The sequence below is a fragment of the Erigeron canadensis genome, chromosome 3, assembly GCF_010389155.1.
Source record: "Erigeron canadensis isolate Cc75 chromosome 3, C_canadensis_v1, whole genome shotgun sequence".
NCBI lineage: Eukaryota > Viridiplantae > Streptophyta > Magnoliopsida > Asterales > Asteraceae > Erigeron > Erigeron canadensis.
The window spans coordinates 38,243,337-38,256,735 of record NC_057763.1 but is presented as its reverse complement, the minus strand read 5'-3'; the positions used below and the strand labels follow the sequence as shown (position 1 = coordinate 38,256,735).

Here is a 13,399-nt window from a genome sequence, read left to right as displayed (position 1 = left end):
ATCGAAAGATTACCAATCGAGTAGTACTTTATTGTGTACAGTCTATAAGTGTAATATTATTTTAACCAATTGTACTTTAATATTATTTCAAATACTAGTTTTAATACCAGTTTGATACATAAATTAAAAATATATATCCTACTATTGATTTTATTTTTTTTTATAAAGAATAGTATTCAAACATGTTCCATCACATGTATTTGGTCTCTCAGATAATAACTTAATAGTAAAACACATGTATCATAAAAGTATTGATCAAAATCTAATAATACTTTTGATATTGGTAATGATATGATATTACCTAATCTAAAGTCATAATAATAAAACATGGTCGTGCCATTTACAAATTTTCAACTACGTTTAATTAGATTAGTTAATAAATAAATAATAAAATAGTATTATGAATTATAAAAAAGAAACATAAACGAATTCTTATTATTTATTTATTATCAACTTTAGATTAGGGATGAGCAAAAGACCCGGAAACCCGCACTCGATCCGGAACCGGCCAGAGCCGACCCGCCCGAAGCCCTAACAGGCCGGGTCACTGGTCACGTTTTTAGTGCATTCACTGGTCACGGGTTGGCCGGGTCGGGTCAGGTAAAGCCAAAAACCAAAAAACTGTGAAGGAAACCCGTAACCCAACCCGAACCTTCACGGGTCGGGCCACGATTCCATTTTTTATGCTCTCGCGGGTCATCGCAGTTCGGGTCGGGTTTCGACCTGTGCATATCCCTACTTTAGATTACCACAAAATATAAGATTGGTCAAGACAATGAATAAATTTGGTGACAACGGGTTTAATAAAGTTTTTATTTAAGTTTTTTTTCTTTGTTTAACAGCGAATTAGTAGTTAATAGTTAGCATTTGAGATATTATATTGACATGACTGACATCTAATTGCTAGGTATCTGAATTTATATATGGAAAATGATAAATCCTCCTAACCAATCCTTCTAAAAATCCTTCTACTATATCCACTTGTTAACACATGTAATTCACTAATTCTCTTTCCAAATCTCACCCCCTGATTTTTCACATGTCACAATCCTATTAATTAGGAGGATTTGTAGGCTAATAACTTAGGAGGATTGATCATTACCCTATTTATATATTAGTTATTAAAATTTCTTAGTTGATTAAATTAAAAAGACACTTGTTCATTAAATAATGTGTCACATGTTGATCAATAGATGCCATAATGTTTTTTAATATATTCGTAGATGAAACTACATTTGGATGTTTGGTATAGGCAAATGCAAAAATAAAAAAATGGTTCCCTCTGTTGTACATACATGTAATATAATGGTGACATAACAGAAAACATATATACTAATATACTAAAACAAGGATCTACTACTCTTTGATCGATACGTGTTGCTTTATTTAAACAACAAGTATCATTTAAATTTATAGAATAATTCTAATTTTTAAATATCATAATTAAATCTTTTTAATTAATTAATATATAAATTTAAAATTTTAATAAAATTATAACTCTTATATTAAAATTTTATAATATTTTTATATATGTTGTAATTATAGTTATTTTTATATAGTTATTTTCATGCATAATCAAATTCTATATATGTTCAAATTTATATTTTACAACATGCTATCTACAAAATATAAGAATAACACTTATTTATTTGAATTTATAAAACATGCTATTTGAATTCAATAACTCCGTATGTAACTGTATATATAAGATGTGAAATATTTATTTAAAAACTAAAATTTCTGTGAAAATTAGAAAACTGATCAAAACACACTGTGTTATGAATTTAACACAATGTGTGATTGTGTTACGTTTTAAATAACAGTATGTTTTTTATAGCGCTTGAAAATCAGAAAATTGTTCAAACACATTGTTATATGAACTTTAAAACAATGTTTTTTCTAAAAAATAAAATAAAAACACAAACTGTTAAATTTAGATCACAGTGTGTTTTGACCAATTTTCTAATTTTCATAAAAATTTTAGTTTTCAAATGATCAAAATGTGATATATCTATCATGATATATGTTTGTTTCTTCTATTTTATTAAATTAATAAAGCTGAAGGTTAAAAAACATAATAATGATTTTGAATTCTTTATAATGAATAATTGATGGAATCAATGAATCTATCTTGTTTCATGCATAATGCTTTTCCCACGTAATAATAACTATAATTAAAGGGAAAATCATCCGTACTGCAGATTTTACCTAAGCTTAGGTAGTGACACATTAAAAAAACTACAGATTAAACCTTTGAATTTGATAAATATACATAACCCCTCTTGAATTTTACATAATCCTGTTTATTTTACCTAAGATAGATACTGCATGTTTTATCTAACTTTTCTCCATAATTAAATCAAGTTTTAAAAGCATATCGTACAAATGTGTTGTTTGCTTTGCTCTCTTTAATTAAGTTTTAGATCTAGCTTCTAATTAAAATTAAACAAAGAATAATACCCGTGCGTTCATGTGCAATCTCGTCTATTGAGTTAAAAAATAGTTAACCAACTTCATTTAGGTAGTTTGACCAAAGGTATCTTTTAAATACACTATGTGGGTTATGGATGTGAGTTCTTTCCAAGATCTCTGGTTTAAGTTTTGGATTTTTCATCTCAAGTTTTTTTTTTCTTCATGAGGAGAGGATTGGAAGTCCAACAAATCACTGGTTAAAATTACATCAAACACGTCTGAATCGAAACTAACTTTACAAAAAGAAAAAAAAATTAAAAAGTTAATAGATTTTTAGCCCATATATACATAAAGGCACAAGGTATTAAATTTTAAAGACATTAAAAAAATTAATAATTTGTTACACACATAATATAGATTGCATGAGTCTTATTATATGTTAAATGACTATATTGTTAAATTATTATATCTGAAGGATTTTATACGCTGTTATATCGTCATTTACTTAACTTAATTTTTATATTTTTGTCTCATATATGGATAGTTAGATTTAAACAATTATATTAAATATTTTAAAATAGTTGTATACATTAATACTTTTGATTAGGCCCCGTTCTTTTTTTACTTAATATACTTAATAATTAAAAACTTAATGCATTCAGTGAATATTTATGTTTTTTTTACTTAATAAACATAAATAACCGTTAATTACCTATTTTTTACTTAATACATTCAGACATTATTTATACATTCAGTTACTTAATACATTCAACACTTAATGACTAGAAAAAAAACGACCCCTTATACACTCATTAAAATCTAACTTTACATAAAGTTTGAATATTTCATGAAAAACAAGTTCAATTACTGTATAAATAATATGTAAGAAAGTTTTTAATTAACTAGTGGACATTAATAAAAGTTTTTTTAAGTTGATGGATACAAAGTGTAATAGTTAGAAATTTTAGTTAGATTTTTTTGAGCTAAAAAATATAAATTATTGATAGAATATAAAAAAAGTTGTAAGTTTGTGATTGTTTTTTATAATCTTTTTATATAAGTAAAAGTCAAAATTGAGAATATAATCAACTTGAAAAAATCAAGAATTTTGATTGGTCGATAAATAATTAAAATGACGGTCTACTAATTAATAATACATTGGAAAGAGTTTATAACCTTTTTCAAATTATTTTAAAAAATTTATATGCAAAATAATATATATATATATATATATATATATAACATAGATAATAGTTATATAATTTTTTAAACATTGAGTTAGACTTTATTATTTATATAATCTATAATACACTTGGAATTATAATCTCTTCAAAAGCTAAGTTTTAATCAACGAATTCACCACTAATCAAGCCTCATATGATTATTATGCTAAGGTTTGGGATATGTTACCACTCTTCCCCATTTTTTTCCTACTCTTTTCCGCTTTTTCCCCCCCAACTTCACGGAATTCCCCCCACCACTCAAACAAAGGCAAAAGAAACAACCGTTGAAAAAAAACCAAAAAACCATTAAGGACCTCGGACATCACACTAGCTCTTTAATTCTCTCCCCACCCATTGATCAAGTACATATAAGGCGAAATGGTGTGCAATCTAGTAACCGAACGATACTGGCTTGGTCCTAGGTACACCGTCCACCTTAATACATACAAAAGTGTATTATAAATTGAGAAAATAGCATGAGTACCCAATTTATTATAAAATTAAATCAATTTAACCAATTTTTTTCAGACTTTTACAAAATACCCAACAAAATCGCAATAAATGCAAAAATCTAAATCTAAATAAAAAGTGAAAACTAAAAAAAAAACAAAATAAAAAACAAGTCAAAATCTCATAGAGATTTTCAAAATCTTTATACAATTTTACAAAATCTCTATACGATTTTCCAAAATCTCTATGCGATTTTGCCAAATTTTTATGCGATTTTCAAAATCTCATTGTGATTTTGACATTTTATTGCGATTTTGTTGGGTAATTTGTGAAAATCCAAAAAAAGTTGGTTAATTTGGTATATTTTTAAAAAAAATTGGGTACTCATGTTATTAACTTTATTTGGTTACATATCCCTACATTATATAAATCTCACTTCAAAATTTGTTAGTTATTGCCTATGTGGCATGCTTAAAAATGCAAGAAAGCCCAAAAATTATTACAATATTGCTCCTTGGAAGGTCTACGGATTAGTTACTTTTATAAGAAGTTCAAATTTTCGAAAACGGATTAGTTATGCTTTCAAGAAGTTCAAATTTTCGAAAATTTGAATATGTAACCGTTCATGTATTGCTTGTGGCGGTTACTTCCTTGCATGTCTATGTCTATATAAGGCCACTTTCATTCAGTTTTAAGGCATTTCAAAACGTAAACACATAACAGATCAATTTTAGCATGGCTTCACTAAACCATGTTTCAATTAGAAATTTGCGTCTAAATAATAAGCCATGTACGATAACGGTTAGAATTTGCGGCTATGGAAGCAACCTCTATATGGAGATGTTAATAACATAGATAGTATTGAGATGATCCTGATGGACGAACATGTAAGTATTCATTGTTTGTGAAAATTCTTTTTTGATTAGATTACTTTTTAACATAACTTTCTTTCGAATTTATAACTAGCTTTTTAACATTTTAATGTATAAACATTTTCATTTTGACAGTTTGATAAAGTGGTTGTTGCAACAATCAGTTTTATTCCATCCGACCAGTTATGGTATTTAATGGAATGTGTGAACTGTTCTCAAGAAGTTAAGTTGACCGATCTCTACACGGATGCAGTCGACATTATTGATGCTTTAAGGGACAACAAAATGTGGATTTGTTGTTCATCTAACAAGGAAGGAGTTCTCGTCAATCCTATATATATATATTTATATTTCAAATTAAAACTCTATAATCATTAAGTTGTGTGGTAAAATTGTATCTCTGTTTTTTTTTGTAGGTTTAATGTGCAAGTTAGGATTGTAGATGCCACTGGTGCTATTGGAGTTAAAATGAATGATCAACAAATTTCAAATCTTATACAATGAACAGCCTATCAAATTTGTGATGAAAATTATGAGGTATATTTGGTTTATTTTAGTGCTAAATAAGACTTTTCTATGCATTTTAAGTCATTAATTTTTTTTAAAATGGTCATTAGTTGTAATAGGAGTACATTTAATTCGCTAAATGCATGCTTGAACTGGTGTTAAAGAAATTATTTAAGGTTATAACGCATCTACATAGGTCTATATATCAAAGTAGGGGAAAATTCATAACACCTATCACATCCAGGTAACCAACATAATCATTCTTATACGCGCCTACTATGGGCAATCCATTTTACAATTTCTCTTCGGCGTGCAATGTACGCGTTTTAAGCCCTCGTGTATCATTAATAAATCCCAAGGTATATCTAACATTCTTCTTCTTTAAATTAATCAACTTATAAGAATATTTTTATTATGTCCAACTCAGTTATATTTATTCATTGATACAATCTTAAAATAAAGTTTAAGAAAAATTATTTAGGGTTGTCCGTGCATCGCACGGGGTCTAAGCACTAGTATATAATATAGTTGTTATTGTTATAATTATAGTTTTTTTACTCGTAATTAATAAAGTATCAAAACTACTAATCCTTATCTAATGAAATAGTAATATAAAATTAATTATGGTTAAAAAACGACTAATGCTAGGAGGGTTGCCGACCAACCAATCTGATATTGAGAAGTTTGATAATATATCATCACGAAAGGAACAGTAAAGGTTCTGTTCCAAATGCAGTAAGTATAGGTATCTACAATTCTACATCCAGGTTTTGTCTTTTTGCATCTAAATTTTTATATGTATGGCAAACAACCTTCGTACTCTCTTTAGATTTTTTTTGACCATAAATTTTTTTGAACCTTTCCATACCGTAATCAAAGCAGCTTGCTTTTCAGGGATTGACATGTCACTGCTACACGAATGGTGATGACCGAAGAATATGTGGGAAATCATCATCATTTTTCGTCAAACTTTATTTTGTTCGTCCTTTCTAATATAATGACGTTAAAAAGAATATATATCTCTTTTCTCTAGGATTTTGAAGAACATGTATATAGATAATGATAAAAATGCCTAATTTATTTAAGTTTTGACACATGGATGTCACAAATTCTTTTTTATAATCTTTATCATTGAATTTGTCATATGTATTAGACATACTTTTAGGTCCATATATTATGCACGGTAATCATTTTCCATAAATAAGTTTGTAGGAAGGTTTTCATGGATTTTCGCTACAACAATATTTACCTTTTTCTTGTGTTATTTTCAAGTTTTGTAAAGAAAATTTAACAAAAAGACAATTTCAAGAGAAATATATTCTTTGGATTTATAGTTGAATAGGGTGTTGACTATATTTGTAATTTTTTCTCATGTTTTTTATACGTAATAGCTATAAGATATACGACTATAATTTTTATTTATTAATAAAGGATTTACAAGGTGTATTATATATGGAATAAGGTTTAGACACCAACACTACTTAGCTACACCTATACGTAGTATACGATCATCTCCAATGGTATAGGTTTCTTCTAAAAGCTTGTTTTTTATCAAATGAGAGCTCCAATGGTTACAACTCAAAAAAAGTCTTTTAATTATTTTTTAAATATGAAATAGTGAAGAAAAAGAGTGTCATCTTTTTACAAAGACTTGAAATTCCTCAAGCTATTGAAAAAAAGCTTTTCACTTCAATGGTAAAAAGTTTTTACAAAAGCTTTTTCAAATAGTAAAAAACTTTATAAAAAACTTTACATAAAGCTCCATTAGAAATGCCCTAACACGGACTCCAAATGATATATAAAACATTGAATACACAAATTGTTGGTACATTCGGTGCATGTTGATCTAGTCAATGGTTCATTGATCATTATAATTTTGTTCGATACAGGTAGCTCACTGAGTACAATAATTAATTAATCATCTTCTAATCTACAAGATGTTAATTTGAAAAAGCTAGAAAGAAATGGTTTATTTTACTAACATGGACTCAACGAGTAAAATCCTAATTAGAAAAAAAATTGACATCAATCTTTAATTGGTAATCGAGTGTTGACAAATCACTCGTTGATCCCTTACTACTCCACTATGTGTCTCTTATTTATAGTTGTGGGAACTTGAATTTAGATGGGCGTAAAAAGACGACCCATAACTTGGCATATGTGTAACGTAAGGAATAATAATAAAAAAACAAAAAAAAAATGAGCTAGCAGTTGTCTAGAACCTTACATATATATAGCTACTAGCTATTTTAAAGTAAATTAAATAAAATACATAATATAATGCATTTTATACTATACATATTTTATGGCGTACGTATATTAGCCTAATAACTAGTTGATGAAAGTTTTATATGTAGCTTATTAATAAAATTTGTTGTTATAAAATAATAAAGATAATGAAAAGCTACCCAGATAATGAAATAATTGTGATCTAAATAAAATCAACATGTCAAAGTTACAATCAGAACTTTACAGAAGAATAACACTGCCCCACTCAATCCAATCACACTTGATAGTGCATATATACGTCGTCATATATAGCAACAACACATGTGCACCGCGTAAAACCTACGTATATATATATATACATACGTGACTTTCTCTAAAGTGAAATCTCTCTATCACTAAAAAGTTGATTTGAGATGTATACACGTACGTTAAATTAACAAAACAACCAATGACTTAATTAATTAATTAATTAAACAATTAAAGTGCATATATAATCAATGGTGTATGTTTAGCCTAATAGAATGCTTCGGATTGAGTTCAAAAGAAAAGGAAAAAAAATTATTCTAAAATTTTTTTCAACTATATGATCATGACATTTAAATGATGAGATTAGAAAAAAAAATTATGATTGAATTATACTTGTTATGATTTAATTAATAATATAATTATGCTATTTATTAAATGATATATCATTTCTTTTAAGAAAACTGTCGATCCACCTTTTGGTAAACTGATCAGGATTGTTGGAAATAAAACCAACAAATCTTAAAGCTAATCGAGCTACAAAGAAAACCAAGAAAAAGAAGTTCCCCGAAAACTAACCTTGTTTATTAACCAAGTGATTTTCGGTTTACATTGGAATGATTGGGGTATTCAAATCAGCCTCCCCCCTCCTTTATATATAGAGAAGGGGGACATCCCACATGTATTACAATTTAGCTAATAATATTTTACAAGGATAAACAAGGTATATTATTAACTAAAAAAACACAACATGTATATATACCTCAAAGATATATCAATGATGAGTTAATTGGTGGAGTGGTTTGGGGTTTCCGTGGTGACCTTTAGGTCCCAGGTTCGAATCCTTACTCGTCCAACTTTGAGATATAAGCTAGTCCTTCTGTGAGGACTTAACTTGGGTATATGGGTATATCCAAGTTCAAGTCCTAGGGGGCAGGGTTTACCCATACTAATCGTCGTGCTTTCAGGCGGATTAATAGGGTATTTGAAATAGACATTTATATTTTGAGAGAGCTCTTTAACGCGAATCCGGTTAAAACAACGTATGTTAGACCTCTCGTTTTCGAATCACGACACGAAATTTTAAGTGAAATTTACCCTTAAAATATATATATATACCTCAAAGATACTTCAGATAAAGTTTGTCCGTACAAGTCCAACTGTCTCATATTATTGCATCCAAAATATTTTCAAAAGACACAACACAACCAATAAGGCTGATCACTCTTATCAGTCAGCCAATTAACTGTCAAGAAAACCACAGAATTAAACTAATAAAAAGTTTAAAGTAATGATAGTACTCACTATTCTTCTAGACTCCTAGTACACTAGGTAGCCAGCTAAGCTACTTTTTTCCTTATTTTGGGACACTTGTATATATTTTACTTTCTTATTGCTCTTGTGATTAAAAAGGAAACCCTAAATCTTAAAAATATATTCTAAAAACAACCCAAAAAAGAAAGACAAAAAGACAAACATCGTGTCTTAGAGATTTCCCAAATCTAGACAAAAACCCCATATCAAATCACACATCATTACCTAAAGTTTTCAAGAAGTAGTGGAAGGAAAACCCTAATTAGCTAGATTCAATGGATCCATACTTTGAAATCTATAACAACCACCAACAAGATTCTAGCAGCTTGATCACCCTTGAAACTGGTTCTTCTTCCACTTCTCCGGCCGTAGCGACGACTCCTAGCCGCTACGAGAGCCAAAAACGCCGTGATTGGAACACCTTTTGTCAATACTTGAGAAACCACCACCCACCACTCTCTATTTCACAATGTAGTGGTGCAAATGTGCTAGAGTTCCTTTGTTACCTTGACCAATTTGGAAAGACCAAAGTTCATACCATGATATGTCCATTTTATGGGCATCCAAATCCACCTGCCCCTTGCCCTTGTCCACTTCGACAAGCTTGGGGCAGTTTGGATGCCCTGATAGGCCGTCTCAGGGCGGCCTACGAGGAGACTGGTGGAACTCCACAAACAAACCCTTTCGCGGAACAAGCTGTAAAGCTTTACCTTCGTGAAATTCGTGAATTGCAATCAAAAGCAAGAGGGATTAGCTACGAGAAAAAGAAACGAAAGAGGCCGGTTGGCACCACTACTACTACTACAAGCTGATATATTGCTTGAATTTGAAGAAATATAAATTATTATGCAATTGATTATCATGTTCAATTAATATTGGTATGTATTATATATCTTTCCTTAACTTAATTAGCTAGTTGAATTTTATGTTCTTCCCATGTAATGTGTTATATGAATATGATCTTGGTATGCATCAATCTTTTTTATTTCATGTTCTTAATTTCCTATATTAACTTAGTTTTGTTTATTACTTGCTACTTTGCTAGTTTTTTTTTTTTTTTTAAACGAACACTTGCTTGTACTTGATTAAGGAACCATTAATAGGGCATAGTTTTAATTTTCATTGGGGTATCCAAAAATAACTGAAGACTATAAAAATAGCATATTCCTAAAAAGTTTCTTATCTAGCGCCAAATAGTGCAGTACATATATTCATGGAATAATTCGGACTTACTAGTAATTTAGATCATCGAGTACTTGAAATTCTTAAGTTGCAGTAGTAGTGTAATTTAATAAAATAAGTTGCCTTAATTCGCTTTTTGCAATAATTACTGGTTGGTTAGTGATCTTTATTACTAATTAATTAAATTAATTTGTCCACTCATTGATCAACTTAACATTTCATTAAGTTAATAATTTTCGATTTAAGGCTTAAAGGTTAATTTAACTATTTAAGGCTAGCTACATATACAACAAATTAAATCAACAACAAACATGACAAATTAAAAATCCATAATAACAATTTAATTAGTATCAAATTTTTAGACATATAAGCATGTAAAAATGTGAGAAAGCTAGCTAGCTTAATTTGATCGGCGCCCACAAAGATAGATAGATGATCATCCAAGTAGTCTGCCCGTCGACTCATGTATCCACGAGTAGTAGATTGATATCAACCTGGTTTTATAATAACTGACAATCCTACTTAATTACGCATAATTAGATCCATTGGACATGCAAATCAATAGCAACTTAACCCACTAGCTACTACTCACAAAAATTAGGGTGAAATAAACCTTAATTACGGAATTATTGGAACCAGTCTTGGAAACTAGTTTCTTGATGATCCTTTAAGTCATCTTAATTTTTTGTTTTGTCACTGATCATTTAATTTGACAACCTACTATTTTCTTAAATTTAAAACTAAACTACTTTTACTTCTTGTACGTTTTTGATCACCATTCCCTTAGCGGAGCATCATTAAGTAGTCGAGTGGTATAACCACAATGTTACGACCATGTTTGTTTGAGTGATATCTACAGATCGATAGATCTTTTGTCCCTCATATGACAACCTATTTTTTTTTTCTTCTTAATATGTATATATGACTGCTTAAATTACTTTTAACTCTTCAAGTCTTAACCATTTAACGTTTTAAATTATCCATTTTTAACCTTCTTATAACCCTAAATTGGAACAGACGATCGACAAATACTTAAGAACTTGTCACATTTTAGATTACTAGGCCGAATGATCTGATAAGACACAAGTTCCTTTAATGACTTTAGTTTAGATGTTCAAAGCACTTTTCAACTATACATACAAGCTAATTAATTAAATTATGTCACGGTTATATATATACAAGTAAACAAGGTTTTGTCATATTTTCCTGATTTTGGGTTACACAACAGTTTAAAGAGGACAAGTTATAAAAGTATAATGGAATTAGACTAAACAAGTGTTCATGTGTATATATCAAATCAAATGAAACGTATATACGTCGCATGAGGGGAATAGGGGATACATATATTTACATGTAAAATGCCACATAAATCATGTCAACAATAATGTCATTATGCGATGTGGCTACTTATAAGTGTTCTGGTAGCAGGATGATGAAAAAGGGACAAGAAGTAAAGGTAAATGTTGTTCCAAAAGTTTAAAGAATAAAAAGTTATCATATGATCAGAGGCCAAACAAAAGTTAATTAGATCGTGTATATGGACCGAATAAATTAAAGTATTAAACATTTATTTTTCTTTTTGTAAACCAACATAACTGTCCCTTGATTATATGTTTAGAAAGCGAGTATACGGATACGATTTTTCTTATTCAGGATATAACCAATTTTTTCTCGTGTGGTCACTTATATTCTTATATCCATCTACGGGGTGATCTCTACACAAGATCTTTTTGCCATACACAATAATATATGCATTATATGATTGTACTAGCTATACAAGTGTATAATGCATTAAGTGTTGTGTATGACTGGAAAATATTGTTTAGAGATCATTTACATCCATCTAGAACACAATTTACTACTAGAATTCTTGATAGTGGTAAGTGGTTAATCATTGATGAGTTGGTGGAGTGATTTGGAGTTCCCTTGGTGACCTATAGGTCTCAGGTTTAAATCTCCATTCTACCAACTTTGAGATATAGGTAGTCCTTCTATGACAGCTTGGTTTGGGTATATCCAAGTTAAGTCTGAGGGGGCAGGGTTTACCTCTATTAATTGTCGTGCCTTTGGGCGGATTAGTAGGGGTACGGTTTTCCCTCCATTGGGTAGTTGAAATAGGCATTTCTACTTCGAGAGAGCTCTCTAGCACGGACCCAGTTAAACAACGTATGTTAGACCTCCCGCTTTCGAATCGGCTAGATCGACGGAGTCACGTGTATTGAAACTTCACCGGTCATTTATAGAATAGACTGGTGAAGTTTCGTGTGTAAAACTATAAATGCTATATTTAGCAAAATTTAAAATAGATACATAAATGATCGGTGAAGTTTCAATACACGTGACTTCGTCGATCTAGCCGATTAATTTTAGAGTTCGACTTAAAATAAAGATTCTTTATGATATCGAATTGGAGGGGAAAGTGCATAAATTCAATGTCAAAAATAAAGATTCTTTATGATATCGAATTGGAGGGGAAAGTGCATAAATTCAATGTCATTTGGTACAAAGTAGAGGCTGACAATCTAACGCGAGTGACATCAGCCTTCTTACAGCCGTGTGGAATGGATACATGCCACCTAAGGCGACCCTAATGCATATTTCGTTGTGGGAACTGGGAAGTGGGAACTCTTGAAGGAAAAATAAAAATTTTTTTAACACGACCTTTCGTTCTGTGAAGCGCGAATAAGAAAATTTTTGATTTAAGTTTCTTTTTCGCATGCCCTATGAATCTAGATGCGGACTGTGGCGAAGATGCATTCAACGCAAATAAGACATACAATGGATTATATTTCACGTCCTACCGTATCCAATCCATACATGATAATGCCGAAATTTTTGTAGGTTTCATAGATTATGAAAGTTATTAACTTCCGTTTCTTATGTCTTCAATACATGAATATAATACTCTTAAAACAAATTAAAACCATCCATTTTAAAAGGGAAGTGATAATAGTACCACCATAAGTG

At 29.8% G+C, this 13,399-nt stretch overlaps 1 protein-coding gene across 1 annotated transcript; it reads left to right on the top strand.

Moving 5' to 3' along the window:
- The first annotated feature begins 9,398 nt into the window (after positions 1–9,398).
- LOC122594042 (protein LIGHT-DEPENDENT SHORT HYPOCOTYLS 3-like) lies at positions 9,399–10,062 on the top strand. Its single transcript, XM_043766524.1, has one exon. It carries the CDS (start codon positions 9,526–9,528, stop codon positions 10,060–10,062), a length of 537 nt encoding a protein of 178 aa, XP_043622459.1. The 5' UTR covers positions 9,399–9,525.
- Positions 10,063–13,399: the final 3,337 nt, after the last annotated feature.